This window comes from Kwoniella botswanensis, chromosome 3, assembly GCF_036426115.1.
Source record: "Kwoniella botswanensis chromosome 3, complete sequence".
NCBI lineage: Eukaryota > Fungi > Basidiomycota > Tremellomycetes > Tremellales > Cryptococcaceae > Kwoniella > Kwoniella botswanensis.
In genome coordinates, this window is record NC_088601.1 from 209,672 (window position 1) to 224,358 (window position 14,687).

General features: G+C 43.5%; 6 protein-coding genes across 6 annotated transcripts; 3 read left to right on the forward strand and 3 right to left on the reverse strand.

The window, feature by feature from the left end:
• Window positions 1-200: 200 nt before the first annotated feature.
• On the reverse strand, window positions 201-1,800 carry L199_007948 (uncharacterized protein; the record flags this gene model as incomplete). The annotated part of the gene is made up of 8 exons (XM_064893634.1): window positions 201-562; window positions 773-902; window positions 1,007-1,077; window positions 1,150-1,238; window positions 1,325-1,428; window positions 1,519-1,629; window positions 1,693-1,728; window positions 1,777-1,800. 8 exons carry the CDS (start codon window positions 1,798-1,800, stop codon window positions 201-203), a joined length of 927 nt encoding a protein of 308 aa, XP_064749706.1.
• A 446-nt stretch (window positions 1,801-2,246) lies between these two features.
• On the forward strand, window positions 2,247-3,451 carry L199_007949 (60S ribosome subunit biogenesis protein nip7; the record flags this gene model as incomplete). Its single annotated transcript, XM_064893635.1, has 5 exons — window positions 2,247-2,289; window positions 2,357-2,444; window positions 2,621-2,780; window positions 3,022-3,156; window positions 3,332-3,451. The coding sequence occupies 5 exons, from the start codon at window positions 2,247-2,249 to the stop codon at window positions 3,449-3,451; spliced, it is 546 nt and encodes a 181-aa protein (XP_064749707.1).
• A 518-nt stretch (window positions 3,452-3,969) lies between these two features.
• Window positions 3,970-4,909, forward strand: L199_007950 (3-hydroxyanthranilate 3,4-dioxygenase; the record flags this gene model as incomplete). Its single annotated transcript, XM_064893636.1, has 4 exons — window positions 3,970-4,039; window positions 4,208-4,402; window positions 4,540-4,620; window positions 4,728-4,909. 4 exons carry the CDS (start codon window positions 3,970-3,972, stop codon window positions 4,907-4,909), a joined length of 528 nt encoding a protein of 175 aa, XP_064749708.1.
• A 449-nt stretch (window positions 4,910-5,358) lies between these two features.
• Window positions 5,359-6,034, reverse strand: L199_007951 (uncharacterized protein; the record flags this gene model as incomplete). Its single annotated transcript, XM_064893637.1, has 2 exons — window positions 5,359-5,654; window positions 5,782-6,034. The coding sequence occupies 2 exons, from the start codon at window positions 6,032-6,034 to the stop codon at window positions 5,359-5,361; spliced, it is 549 nt and encodes a 182-aa protein (XP_064749709.1).
• A 401-nt stretch (window positions 6,035-6,435) lies between these two features.
• L199_007952 (proline-tRNA ligase) lies at window positions 6,436-9,480 on the forward strand (the record flags this gene model as incomplete). The annotated part of the gene is made up of 11 exons (XM_064893638.1): window positions 6,436-7,037; window positions 7,105-7,219; window positions 7,283-7,376; window positions 7,445-7,580; window positions 7,650-7,714; window positions 7,775-7,864; window positions 7,926-8,527; window positions 8,625-8,932; window positions 9,096-9,259; window positions 9,312-9,334; window positions 9,391-9,480. The coding sequence occupies 11 exons, from the start codon at window positions 6,436-6,438 to the stop codon at window positions 9,478-9,480; spliced, it is 2,289 nt and encodes a 762-aa protein (XP_064749710.1).
• A 734-nt stretch (window positions 9,481-10,214) lies between these two features.
• L199_007953 (uncharacterized protein) lies at window positions 10,215-12,539 on the reverse strand (the record flags this gene model as incomplete). Its single annotated transcript, XM_064893639.1, has 9 exons — window positions 10,215-10,562; window positions 10,628-10,709; window positions 10,776-10,850; window positions 10,915-10,970; window positions 11,037-11,185; window positions 11,268-11,383; window positions 11,458-11,534; window positions 11,598-11,667; window positions 11,758-12,539. 9 exons carry the CDS (start codon window positions 12,537-12,539, stop codon window positions 10,215-10,217), a joined length of 1,755 nt encoding a protein of 584 aa, XP_064749711.1.
• Between the last annotated feature and the right edge of the window lie 2,148 nt (window positions 12,540-14,687).

The window sequence follows — 14,687 nt, forward strand, 5'->3', positions numbered from 1 at the left end:
TGTTTGCATCAAACATCAGGCTCAAATAACCACCAAGTGATCGAGAATGACAGCGAAATATGCATGCACGTATGAAGGCGAGGAAGAGTCAGTCGTGATGAACTGCTATCGAAAGAGCTTCTACACATGCATGATGGTTCATCAGGTATGGTACCCTCGCTATACACCCAAACTGTCTCTTTTCATCGTTGTACACTCGATCATTGCTCCTCCATAGTCACATCCTCCCCTCCCGCAGGTGCACCAGCAGGAGCGTTCTCACTGCCTTCGGCAGACTGAGCCTGTTCAGCCGAAGGTTGAGTAGCAGGTTGTTCCTCTTGAGGTCCATCTTCAGGCTCACCCCTACTTCTTCTCCAAGCTTTCAACAATTCTTCTACTCCCTCGTTCTCCCATACCCTGAAATTACCTCGTTTGGCAGCGGCAGATTGAGCTAGGTTCTCAATTTCCGCGTCGGGAGGGCCGATGATGGCGATGGAGGTATTGTGTAGGGAGAGTGACTTGTCTTGTTGTAGGGTGTCGTGAAGGGCGGAAAGACCGTGATTGATCAGTTCTGCCAGTGGGGCTAGAAAGGAGTGAAGTAGGTCAGCTTATGTAGGTGAACATCGATAGCATCATCTGGTTGTTATGATTCGAGAAGATGAGCGACCGAGTAGCCGAGATCGATTTTACAGGCGTTGGTGCACATTGGCGTTCGGGGTACATGAAGCGAGTACTGTCCAAAGCGGAATGCGCAAAACGGGAGATTCTTCTTTTAGTAAAAAGTCATACTTACCATCTTCGAAACTCTCAAAATTCTTCTCCAAATAAGTCTTAGCACTTTGACTTCTCGCTCCAATCGAATGAGCGTAATACTCGAAAGCAGTTCCAGAAGGTGAGAATTCGTATAGATGTGGGCCAGTTTCCTATAAACGACCATACAACCATACACAATTAGCTTGACCATAACACCTGAAGACACAAGAGCCAGGGAGAGCTGGATCAGTTTCTGAGAAAGAGAAAAACGTACATCTTGTCCGATAACTAAGAATCCTACACCATATGGTCTTCTACCGTATTCTTGTGTGTTCGTTTGAGCTCCTACACCGTCACGAGTAGATAATCAGCTTACAAGAGGCTGTACTATACCACAGACACGAAAGCTGGACTCACGATCAGCAATACTTTGTACGATCCTTCCTACAGGTATAGCTCTCCCGAAAGTCATCCTAGATCTCATAGCCTGTTGTCTCATGAAATTACTATATCGCCCGCAAGCACAACGTGTCAGCTCTTGTCCGATTCCTCAATTTCCGACTGAGATCCAAGGACCGAGACTGGAGCTCACCTCAATACCCTCGCATCACTCGTCAGACCGGCAATAGCCACACCGACATGATCATCGATCCTTATCAACTTCTTTTGATACGTCGCTAATTCACCTGTTGATCGCTATTTCATAAATCCATCATCAGCTAAAGTCCTTGTATATCAAGACATAACAAAGAGGTTTGCAGGTTTATATAGAGAGCTCGGATTCACCTTGAGAGTCAACAATACAGCATGATTCTTGGATCGTAAGCCGATAGCTGCTGATCCCTGTTTGACTGCTTCTAAAGCGTATTCAACTTGGAATAACTTTCCTTGTGGGGACTTTACGATATATCTTACCTGTCAGCTATATCCTGTAGAACGAAACATGAGGGTCAAGCTTACGAATGTGGTGTTATCTGAATCGTACGAGTTTCGGAACTGTATTATGTATACGAGATCAGTGTGTTGAGTTGATAGTCAGCAAACGAAGGAGGGAATATGACATACCATGGTGATCTACCTCTCTTTATCTGTTCGATGTCGGGGTGACAGACGAGTTGGGGGAAAGAGGGAGTGCTGGGCAAGGTGATGCAGAGACGGGGGCTGGAGTCTTTTATCTGTTCCGGCGAGGTGTGAAGTATTAACGATGATTTGTCTATATAATCTAATCTATCTGTTCAACTTGAATTCGAACAACGATGACATGTCACTTGGTATTGCGCGTCGTTCACTCATCCTCGTACAGTAGAGGAGTGGGGCACCTCTTGGCCTAATAAATTCATCAGTATTTCTTTGGTTTTATCCCTGTTTATTTATCCCTCACGTGGTAAAAGTTGAATCTCTCTGCAAAGATTTCATGTCCACTCACTAGACTCATACTCAAGAACATCTATATATCTACTTCGGTATATCATATATCGTATAGTTGATCCTACAAACAGAGCACATATAGCGAGATGAGACCTTTGACGGAAGAAGAGACCAAAGCAGTGTTCGAGAGTGAGCTATTCATACTCCTCGTGCGATGGACAATCCGCTAATTTTAATCCTTCTTTGGTTTTCGTAGAACTCGCAAATTACATAGGGAAGAATTTGGTTCATTTGATAGATAGGGATGAAGATGATGCGTATTGCTTCAGGCTGCATAAAGATAGGTAAGTGCTCCTTATGACTATGCTGTATTGGCAATCTCGACTCCGGAAGCCTTGTCGAGTCAAGAGATATTCCTATACCTCGGATTTTGTCCAGACATGGCAATTAAAGGAAAGGAAATGACGATACGGCTGTTTGTTATATATCGTACATCCAAGCTGACACTATTCATATGCAGAGTCTACTACCTCCCCCTTCCCATGCTGCACTACGCCACCTCAGTAGCTCGAGGTAATTTGATCTCTCTCGGTACATGTTTCGGTAAATTCTCGAAGACTGGGAAATTCAAGCTGGGTATAACGTGTTTGGATTGGATAGCGAAATATGCTAAATACAAGGTGAGTTTGAGATGTTGACCTACGCTAGAGCCATGGTGTTATGGTGTCGATTGGATATCCTTCTTCAGGACAGGATGAGACTGGAGGAAAGACAAATAACATCACAAGTAGTGACAGAAAAAAAAAATGGAGTCAGAGCTCAGACATAAGATAATCCAATCCTACTATTTACAATATCCGATCTCTCCTCTCTATCAGAAGGTTTGAATCGTTACTAACTACCTGTTCTACGTGCGCTTAGGTCTGGATAAAACCCTCTGGAGAATTACCTTTCTTATATGGTAATCACGTTGCGAAAGCTCATTTGGGGAGGATAACGGAGGATACACCTGAACATCAAGGTGTGGTAGTTTACAATATGGCTGATGTTCCTTTGGTGAGTGGTTTGCTTCTGTTCGATTATTCAATGATCTCCTGAACGGATTACGGGGAAGGGAGAGATATGGAAAATAAAATTTCTGTTAGAATCAGTTCTAGAATCGCGCGGAGCAATAAGCAATGTGCAAGGTGGTTTGATTGGACCAAATTGCTGATTTACCTGTAAAATATAGGGCTTCGGCGTAACTGCCAGATCAACAATCGATACTCGTAAATTAGATCCAACCGGTATAATAGTATTTCATCAAGCTGATGTGGGAGAGTTCCTGAGAGATGAAGATACCATGTTCTAATGGAGGGTATGAGGGTGATTATCCTTTCTTAGTTCTTCTTCTATGGTGTCTCATTTGATTTGTATGTATAATATTAAATTTAAGAAAGAATGGTTCGTTACAAGATACCACGCAGGGCGGTGAGGCACAAACTCGAGTTATCACCGGACGTATGAGCTCTGAGAGGAGGACCCTCTTGAGCATGATCAGGCTGTGAGAAGCATCACTCTTGGATTGCTGCGACAGCCGACTTTGTTTGTTCTTCATGTCCACTATGCATATACTCATCGTCATGCACATGTGAGGGTGTTAGAAGTTAGTCAGTCCATCATGGTCGATCGGATCTTACCGGCGGAGTGGAGGTGAATCGAATCAACCACGAATGTTTTTGCTTTTTTCAATGACTCATCATCTATCATCTCCCCTCCATATATCTTTGGATCATACCAGAATAGACATATCCAATCACTCACATAAAATACAAACTCACAAGAACAACGATCATTGGATATTTGAGATTTGACGATACGGACCACACGATGTTACCACCAGCTATCAACTTCCCAAAATGGTTGGAAGAGAATAATCATCTTCTCAAACCACCTGTAGGTGAGTATCTTTTTCGATCTACGATCTATGATCCATGATCTTTGCTATCTTTCCGAAAAATGAGATTGCTACCTTATTCTGTCGATAACCTAACTATTTTCGCCATTATTCCTACTGTTGGACCTGAAAGTACATTGCAGATTAGTTGATTCTATTCTTCTGCGATAGGGAACAAATGCATGTACAAAGGATCCAACTTCATCGTCATGATCGTCGGTGGCCCAAACACCAGAGTAGATTTCCATATTAATACGACGGAAGAATGGTTCTATCAATACAAGGGAACGATGACTTTGAAAGTGGTTGACGAAGGGAAGATTAGGGATATCACGATTGGAGAAGGGGAGATGTTCTTGTTACCTGGTACGTTTGGCTTTCCAATAGTTTTTGAAAAAGGTCGGAGGGGATGGATGAGACTATCGAGAGGGATGTGATGAGAGTGGGTGAGAGGTGTAGTACGATAAGTGATTTTGCTAATGTATGAAATTATTGTCTTATAGCCAATACACCTCACTCGCCTAGGAGGGTGGCAGATACGATTGGAGTTGTACTTGAGATGGTCAGACCAGGTGATGCTATTGGTAAGTCCAAGTATAATACATCTCAAACCACCCAACCTTATCCTTGCGATCAGCCGGACGCCACTTAGGTCTGATGACCGAGACTGATTTATCTATGATCGATTCAGATACGATGAGATGGTATTGTCCCAACCCAAAGCACGGTGACAACCTCGTCCAGATCCGTGAAGTCACTTTCCACTGTTCAGATTTAGATACACAGTTGAAACCCGTTATAGAAAGGTGGATGACGGATGATGAGTGGAGGACATGTCCGGAATGTGGGGAGGTAGCACCTGCTAAGCCTTAGGAGGAATTACTTATCAGCTATCGAGTAATTAGTGATAGAAGATCGTGATGGCTATGTTGGTACTTGCTTTCGAAATAGGTCAGGGTGAATGGGATATGGGATGTTGTATATAATGTATGAGTCAAAATGAATAAGAGTGAATCAGATGCAGGTTACTCCATATTCCACATCGCATTGATTCAATCACGTCGATCCATAAGCTATGAAAAAGAACGAAAAATGCATTCGAAAGAGAGAATAACCAAGAATATTATACGATACATTATTTTTACCATTCATACTACGTCTTCTTCCCTACATGAGCCTCCTTCGTGAGCTGAGCCGTGTTGGTGTGTAAGGTTACCTCTCCGATCTCCCATAATCTTCGGATACCCCATTTGAACTTTATTCAGATCCTTCATCAACCCATACTACATTATTTCCTTCTTCACTCGTATATAGTCTCACGATTATAACAACCTAGGTAACTCCTTTACCTCCTCCTCCACCTCCTCATCTTCCTCCCCTCCAACCACCCCCACACGCTGTAAAACCCTTTCCACAACTAACGGCAAGATCCTCTCTCTCTCCCTCTTTTCACGTACCATTTGTCTTTTCTGTTCTAAGCGTAATTGCGATAACTGCGATTCAAGCTCTTGAATCTTAGTGTTGGATTCGCTGAGCGATTTGGAGTGAGACAGGTGGGTTCGAATGAGAGAGAGGGAGAGGAAGAGCGTGGTGGATATTAGGAATATGGGGATCATAGCTGGGTTTAGAAAGATGACAGATAGTATTGTATGGATAATGATAGTCATGGATTGAGATATACGATCAAACAAGAATTAGCTATCCACTATTCTCACCTTTGTCTCTACAGGCAGACGCTGACTCACCCGGAACTATCTCCCTGTACCAGACCATATGCGGACTGGGTTTTTTGCCATTCCTCGGTGCTTGACTTGCATGCTGGTGAGCGTGCTGATGTCCATGAGCGTGATGTGTGGTAGATGAGGAAGTGGTGTTGGCTGTGAAACGAGGGAAGGTATAGTGGACAGATCGATTGGATATTCGTGAGAACGATTGAGGGACTCGGGACATGCTGCTTGTCGGACGGACGAGTGAGGCTCGTATTGGGTTCAGTGACATGTTTTCTGCTTTTCTCGATCCTGCAGTATGCAGTATCCTTGTTCTTTGTGTGGGAATGCTCGATGTATGGTAAGAGTATAGAGTATTCTTTTCTTTGTTCGGTCCGGCATATACACGAGTATAGCTAGCTCATCGACATCAGTTCACATCTTTATCGGATTTGACATCCGTTACGTAACACCATCCACCAACCAAAAAAACCACCACCTTGCTACTTTGCTCTGCACTGTTCACATTTCAACCAACTTTTGTCTCTTTCGACTCGACCATATATCCCTTGATCCTTCGTATCCTCTCCTCATCGATACATGCCTTTGTTACCCTCTCACTTACTGAAGGCTATATCACTCTCATCCACCCGAACACGAATCACCACCCTCAGAACCCTATCCACTTCCACCATGTCAGCTCAAGCAGTGACCGACTCGGTGATCCTCGAAAGACTCAAGTCACTTCAAATCTCCCACCCCGACGTGATCTCCCACTCCCCCGTCAAGGGCTCAGCAGAATGGGCTGCCGAATTATCCACCACTGTCCCGACCCTCGCTTCAGTAGGATTGACCAAAACACTCCTCTTCAAACCTAAAACAGCTAAGACCGCTACACCAACTCCCGTATTGGTATTGGCCAAGGACAGTACGGAAACTTCGTCTGGGGCAATTGGTAAATTGTTAGAATTGAAGGAATTGAGATTAGCTTCTGAAGATTTGATCAAGAGCGTTTTACCTTCCTCAGCATCAAAAGATGATGTATCGGCTTTAGCTTTACCTGCCAATCCAACTATCGACGAAAACATCCATTTGATCTTGGATCAATCTTTGGCTCAATCTCAAGATCAACATGCTTTACATCTTACCTCTTCAAACACGACCATTTTGCTCAAAGGTCAAGATATCAAATCGTATTTGGATAGTATATCAAAGGACAATGCGGTTAGATTGGTTGATTTCGCTGAGCTCAAAGTATCTGCCCCTGCTCCTTCCGCTCCTGCGGCCAAACCTGCGTAAGTACCTATCAGCTGTACTGAGCGTATCTATGGTGTTAGCTGATGTATATTGGCTGTATGACAGTGCCAAGGAAAAGAAGACGGAAGCTAAACCCGCTGCTGCTCAAGAGGATGACGAGAAGTACAACATGGCTATCAAGTACAAGAAGGATGAAGATTTCTCAGGATGGTACACGGATGTGAGTCGCTATGCGTATATCAGGTGACAATTTTCAGCTTACTGATCTTCAATTCGTTTTTAGGTATTGATCAAAGGTCAAATGCTCGACTATTACGATATCTCAGGTTGTTACATCCTCAGACCATGGTCATACTCCATCTGGCAAACCATTCAGAGTAAGTTTTAGCTGGCAAACCTGAACCGTAACTGACTGTATAAGCTGACTATATCTTGTGCAATTCAGCCTGGTTCGACGACGAGATCAAGAAACTCGGTGTACAAGATTGTTATTTCCCCATGTTCGTCTCCAACGCTCGTCTCGAAAAGGAGAAAGATCACATCGAGGGTTTCGCTCCTGAGGTAGCTTGGGTGACTAAAGCGTGAGTCAGCTTGACTTCTCGTTCCTAAGGGTAAACGATTTAGCTGATGATCTTTGCAATGGTGACTAGTGGTAAATCCGACCTCGAAGAGCCTATTGCTATCAGACCTACCTCCGAGACCGTAATGTACCCTTGTAAGTCAGCTGTCCAAATGATGGCCGAAATGGGAACAAGCTGACGATGTGATCATGCAGACTACGCTAAATGGATCAACTCTCACCGAGACCTTCCTCTCAAATTGAACCAGTGGAACTCTGTCGTTCGATGGGAATTCAAAAACCCTCGTGAGTTGTCCTGATCTCGGTGGTTCATATAAGTGGTGTACTGATGTATCATCTTGTTCAGAACCTTTCTTACGAACTCGAGAATTCTTATGGCAAGAAGGTCACACCGCCTTCCTTACCAAAGCCGAAGCCGCCAAGGAAGTAATGGACATTCTCGAACTATACCGAAAAGTATATACCGACCTTTTAGCCGTACCTGTCATTCCAGGTAAGAAATCTGAGAATGAGAAATTCGCCGGTGGAGATTACACGACCACTGTGGAAGGTTTCATCCCAACTACCGGAAGAGGTATTCAGGGAGCTACATCTCATCACTTAGGACAAAATTTCTCCAAGATGTTTGATATTTCTGTTGAATCTCCTAACAAAGACGAAGGGAGGTTGTTGGCTTATCAGAATTCATGGGGATTATCAACTCGATCTTTAGGTGTGATGGTTATGGTTCATGGTGATGATCAGGGTTTGGTCCTTCCCCCTAGAGTAGCATTACAACAAGTTGTCATCGTTCCTGTAGGATTATCGAAAGGTGAAGGTAAGAACCAAGGTATTTACGATGCATGCTTGAATTTGGAGAGGGAATTGGTCAAAGTTGGAGTTAGAGCAAAAGCAGATTTGAGAGAGGGTTACACTCCTGGATGGAAGTTCAACGATTGGGAGATGAGAGTGAGTATATTGTTCCTTGTTCTTGGTAATCCGACATCCTTATCGCTTCTTTCTACACTGACCATCGGCTGATTTTGATATTTCGTAATTCGTATAGGGTGTCCCACTCCGACTTGAGTTAGGTCCACGAGATATCGCCGCCAACACTACCCTCGCTGTCAGACGATATGATAATCACAAATCCCCCATGCCTCTGTCCGATATTGGAAACACCGTCAGATTGTACCTTGATGAAATTCAAAAGTCCATGTTGGAGAAGGCTCAAGAGAAATTCGATACTTGTCTCAAGACTGTTACGAACTGGGATGATGTGGTACCCACGTTGGATGCTAAGAATATCTTGGTACTTCCTTGGTGTGAAGGTAGTCAGTGTGAGGATGATATCAAGGAGAGAAGTAAGAGCCAGTGAGTGGATCTCCATTGTATACGAGATTTCGTTGCCGGAAGAGGAGAAACGACATGCTGTGAGAGGGAAAGCGAAGAGGATTCGATCATAAATGAAAAATCTAATCTCTCCTAAATTTGTAGAACTTGCATTTACTGACCATTTGTTACCACCCTATGATAGAGCAAACAAAGGTCAAGCAGAGGACAACAAAGCTCCTTCAGCAGGAGCTAAATCACTCTGTATCCCATTCGACCAAGATCGATTTGGGAAATTCCCAGAGGGCGAGAACCAAAAATGTGTGCAGTGTGGTGAGAAAGCTAAATCTTGGACAATGTTTGGTAGAAGTGAGTGTGGATTTAAGATCGCGATCTCAGGTTTGATACTTTGTGTCTGTAGGACTTTTGGCTGATGATTTGTTTGTGTGTTTTTGAAATAGGTTATTAGACTGTTGCGAGCAACTATAGCTTTGAATTAGAAGATGATGAGGGTGGGTTGGGTCTTCTGTGTTTCCAAATTGGTGATGATGGCAGAAGGGGAGAGAGAAGATTATAATGTTGTTGAATAGATAAGTATAGTGAAACGATGAGATTCGTAGAGCTGGATGCATATACAATGATATACCCTTCGTTCTACTGATCAGTATTGATATTTGTACTGTGCTTACTTGATACTAGCCTGAAATGATTATCACTGTTATCGATGAGTATCAATTTACCGACTGACTGACTGAAAAGGTACTTGACTCAGTTGATACAACACCAACGAACGAACCGCCCAGCTTTTTCAAGAGAAAGCCAAAGAAGATCAACCACTAGACAACGTATCTCAAAACTACGAGCCGAGTACCCGATACCAAATGCACCATTTTCCAGTCTTATACAATGCATTAACCATAATCAGCCATATACAAAGGTATGTTTAAAATTGAATTTTTCTATTTCATCTCGACCAACGAATAACATCCAGCAAGAAAAGTACGGTTTTAAGCCTTTTCTTCATCATTTCGTATTTTCTTCTATCCAACCAACCATACATACCATTTCTCCAAGAAATCACCTTGAACTCCAATTCGTTGACCCATACCAAATCATTTTTCGGTCACCACGTAGAGCGATAATAGATATATATCCTTATTCGATTATCCTTCCCTTTCGAAAGAAGAAAGATCTCTTGATGATTTTTACGAACCAGACCATACCAGTCAAAGCAAACCAAACTCGATCAATCATACGTTACTCTATCTCACAAACCTTTCAATAATGTTTTTCATAAAGGTTGAGCTGAAATCATCTTTAGAAGTTAGAGATGAGATCGCTCGAAACCTCCATTTCCCCTCTGTTCTCCTTCTTCCGCACCCCCTCGGGTAGGAGGTTGACCTTGGGGTCGGACTCTTCGGATGTAAGAACCTTGAGGATGAACGTGGATGACTTGTTCGGTCCATACGGGAACAGAATGTCCGATACCTCCAATAGCGGAAGAAGAGGAAGAAGCAGAAGAAGGTCCTTCAGTGACACCAGAAGCGACTTGCGGTTGAGATCGGGATGGAGGTTGAGTTTGAGGTTGAGATTCAGCTTCGGGAGAGTTGCTCGGAGGATTCATCAGGTCGTCTTCGGAGGAAATTCCATTATTGTCGGCACGGGTTCGTCGCTACGATACCAAAGGTTATTAGCACGGGCAGATACCACTAGGTGAAAAGGGAAGATCCGACTCACACCCAAGTTACGTTCACCTTGTCTAGTAAATTCCATAGAAAGGTCTGTAACAGGAAGAGCGCCCGGGAACTCGGTACCGTGGCTGAGTTGAGAAGAAACAATGTTAGTAAAGCACCGATGATTCAGCAGGAATCGGTTCTTTCCTCACTAAACGGTGAAAGGATGAGTGAGAGCACTGCTGATCGTCTTGGTTATACCGATAGAAGTACCGATATGCATGGGACTGGAACAAAGTCTTCATTAGCAAGCATATATAACACAACTTGTGTGAGAAGTCCCGAACCCACCCAGCAAGATCGAGTAAGGAGACTTTTAAAGCGTATCTTCCGACGTTTCTGACCACCTGAACATATGCAGTATGGATCAGTATAATCTGTATCGAGAGTAGAGCAAAAGCTATATGACTTACAAGTTCAGTGAAGAGGAAGTAAATTCCTTTCTTGCCATCGAGAACGAAAGTGTTGGCAGATCGATGAAGAGCACCAAGGAGGTTTCGTTGAGTTCGATTGAATACCTCTGGATCGATCGGGACGCCTGAGGTAGGGCTGGGAGGTTTGGCTATGGTAAATCACATTGTGATCAGTCAGTATGGAAACATGACGATCAACAGGAATTTGATGAATGTGTATAGTCTACTTACAAGGATCTTGTTCTCTTGGTCTAACTCTCATGAAGGATCGAGATTGAGTACCATCTTCAGAGACGAGATCAACGGTCATACTGGTATGAACGAGTTTTCGATTGAGGATCGGGTGGCTAACGAGATAGAATTGATCATCAGTAGAGGTACGTTGATGTTCAGATATACAAAAAGAGATAACTTCACTCACTCAACTGGAATGACCTTGCCGTTTTGGTCCTTGACGATGAGTAGCACGATGAGAGGAGCCGAAAGAGCAGGCCAGCCCTGTTTAAAGGACAATAGGTCAGCCATGAGCCATGTCCAGTATCAAACGAACATTTAACTCACTCTGGGAAGGGGTCCGAGACCAAGAGCTTTACCTCTAGTAGGTTGTTGAATAAGTTGAAGCTCGTAAGTCCTGCAATATAAAAAGCAAGTAAGTATACAGCCAAAAAGTGACGTTGATAATAAGGAAGCTACCGTGATATCAGGAAGTGAGTCTACTCACCATTCATCAGCCAATCTCATCTCTTCGGCGATACCATCATTCCAACCTCTGTTGAGCTCTCTATGAGGTCTCATAATGATATATGCCTCAGCGGGGACAGGTCGATTATCTTCTTCGTCATTCATTTGGAAGGTCGCTCGAACATCTTCAGAGTTGGGTGCTCTTCTGAGATGATCTTCACCACCGACGATCGCCCTTGAATAATCAGTTTGGAATCCTGACAAAGTGATAGTACCGACCGAAGGGAGATGGTCGGCAGGTGGAGGAGGAGTAGGCATGTGAATGACAATATCGGCAACTTGACCTCTTCCAGTATAACCGTTGCTGATGGTAGTGCTGTTGGGGGTGTTGATGGTGGTATTGGAAGGCCAATATTGAGGAGGAGGATGAATGACTCGAGTACTAGTCGGAGTTCGAGCTTCACCTTGACCTTGGGTAGGTGGGTTGGGGTCTACCATTCGAAGATCAACTTGGAATTGTCTTCTACTTGATCCAGGTTGACTTTGGGGTTGACCTTGGAGGTAAGACGGAGCATGACCCATGTTGAAAGTATCAGGTCTAGCTTGATTAATGTTATTGTTGTTGGTGAGAGCGGTAATAGGGATAAAACCTGCACGAGTAGGCGAGATGGTATTTGTGTTGGTGCGGAGGTTTTGATAACCTTCGTTTAAACCGGTTGCGGCGTTGTTGGGAACGGTACGAAGGGTAGATCGTGACGATGGGTACCTGCTCGATTCGTTGTCGTCGTTGTTGTTATCGAAGTTCGAGGGATGGCTTACCATAGTGAAAGATCAATTCAGCCGAGAAGTAATTTAGATTAGTCCTCAGCGCACTCCGAGCGGGATGATTGGCTACGATATAAAGTGCGCCTCTGAAACCTTATTGCAGGATCATAAAGCCTCGTACGCCGAGGTTATAGAGAATCAATTAAAAGTATAAACTTGTTATCCAACCGAAATACTTTGGATGAACAAGAGTGAGGGGCCAGTGGAGAGAAAAAGAACGAGGGTTTGCTTCTTTTGGTGGGTTGAATGGGAAAAGATAAAATGGAATGGAATGAAGGAATGGGAATTGACTGATCGTTTTTGATTGGGTATTTATATCTTTTTTGTCTGTGGTATGATAGTAGTAGGGGAATTCTTTCGATTGATAGGATGGTATAGTACTAACCTGTAAACCAGAAAATCTTTTGACAGTTGAGTGTATATGTTCCGAATACAAAATGGGGTACCGCTTTGTCACTAGATCGAGCCATACCTCAGGATAAGTTGATTGATCTTGATGGTAACACACAGCACGGTTCATCAGGTCCAAGTTGATCACACAACCTTTTTCGTCGCCCGGAGAGGGTCATTTAACAGTTGATTGTCTTTCTGCCTCTGATATCTTACTGTGAATAAGAGAGGTGGAGCAAGATCCATGAACCCAGGACATGCATGAGGTGTATATTCGCTTCAATTGTCATGCTTGATCCATCGATCAAACTAAAGGATGGAATGACATGTCCTTTGGTTGTCAAAATCCACTTGGTTTAATAGTTACCCCAAAATCAAAGTTTCATTAGTTACTTGCGCCCTCTCCGCTCTTCTTCGTTCGCCGTTGGCCGGTGTCAGTTGTGGTGGTATGAATCAGAGATCTTTGGACCATGATGATGAGTGATTATGAGGTGCGACCATGGTCAGGTACAAGAAGAACACACAGCTTTTCATCACAGAGATGCAGTATCGTAGAAGAAATAAGTACGTCAGTCCCATGAAGTGTACGAATTTGAAACCTGGGCCTACACATTCCATAGACGCAAAGGAGTGATCGTTGAGATTCCTTTGATATCTCAAGAAGGAAAAGGGCGATCAAGGCTTGCAGCAAATCAGATCCCATTAAGGATACAATCCGCTCTTACCAAAGAAAGACAATAAGACAAAATCTACTTTGATCGGAAAATATCGCGGTGATCCTACCTTACCCAACCCTTTTCCTCCAAAGGATCTTCTGTATCCAACAACGGTGTCCGAGTGGTATTTCTTTCCTGTGTCTATGTTTAGATGATAATTCCTTGGGCAAACGTCTGATAGTCTGCTACTACATGCCATACCATGGTAACCTGGGGATCTCGGCTAAATTTTGCAGTGAAGTTACATGTGCCGAATGAAATATCAAAGGAAGGTGAATAGTGTGCATTCCAACGTCACTGGCAGTGTGGTGTGCAGTACGATTCGACTGATCACGCGACGGTGCATAAACGATGGATGATAACAAGTGTGCAGCAAGTCTCCTTATGATCATAATTGCTGATACGCCTTTCGTATCATTTTATGATGTATAAATGGATTTATGGCATCTCGCTGATCATTCATTACAATCTGATATGAGCGATCTATAGACATTTCCGATGGGATTGGACGCAGTCCAAGATGAACCGAAGTACTCAGGCCGCTCCGACTTATCGATAATGAAGGTTCCAAGTAAAAGTGTTTTAAGGGGGACTGCATTGATTGATTTGTTTGATGGTAACTTACTAGTGACAATTTCATCTGCCTCGAAAAATTCAATTTACCCTGTACAACTTTTCCTCTACGCAGGCATACAGTGTTAGAGGCAAAGTGGCAGATCAATCCTTTGTCTTTGTAGTGAGAATTTGATCGGACACAATTCTTTTTCAACTTATAGATCAGGTTATTGGGTGGTTGAGTCAATGACTTCCCCACTTTATATATCTGCACATAACGATACAGCTATGTAGTACTCATCTTGCATTTATGGTGGAGTGACATATCGAAATGCATTCCTACTGTCCTGCTGTTCAGGTGTACGTAAATATCGTATCGCTGAAATACCCATTACTGTTCAATTCCTGACTTCTTCAAGGTGAAACTGATTACTTGATCGGCCGACACAAATCCACCCTTATTGAGAAGCGATGATCGAAATCA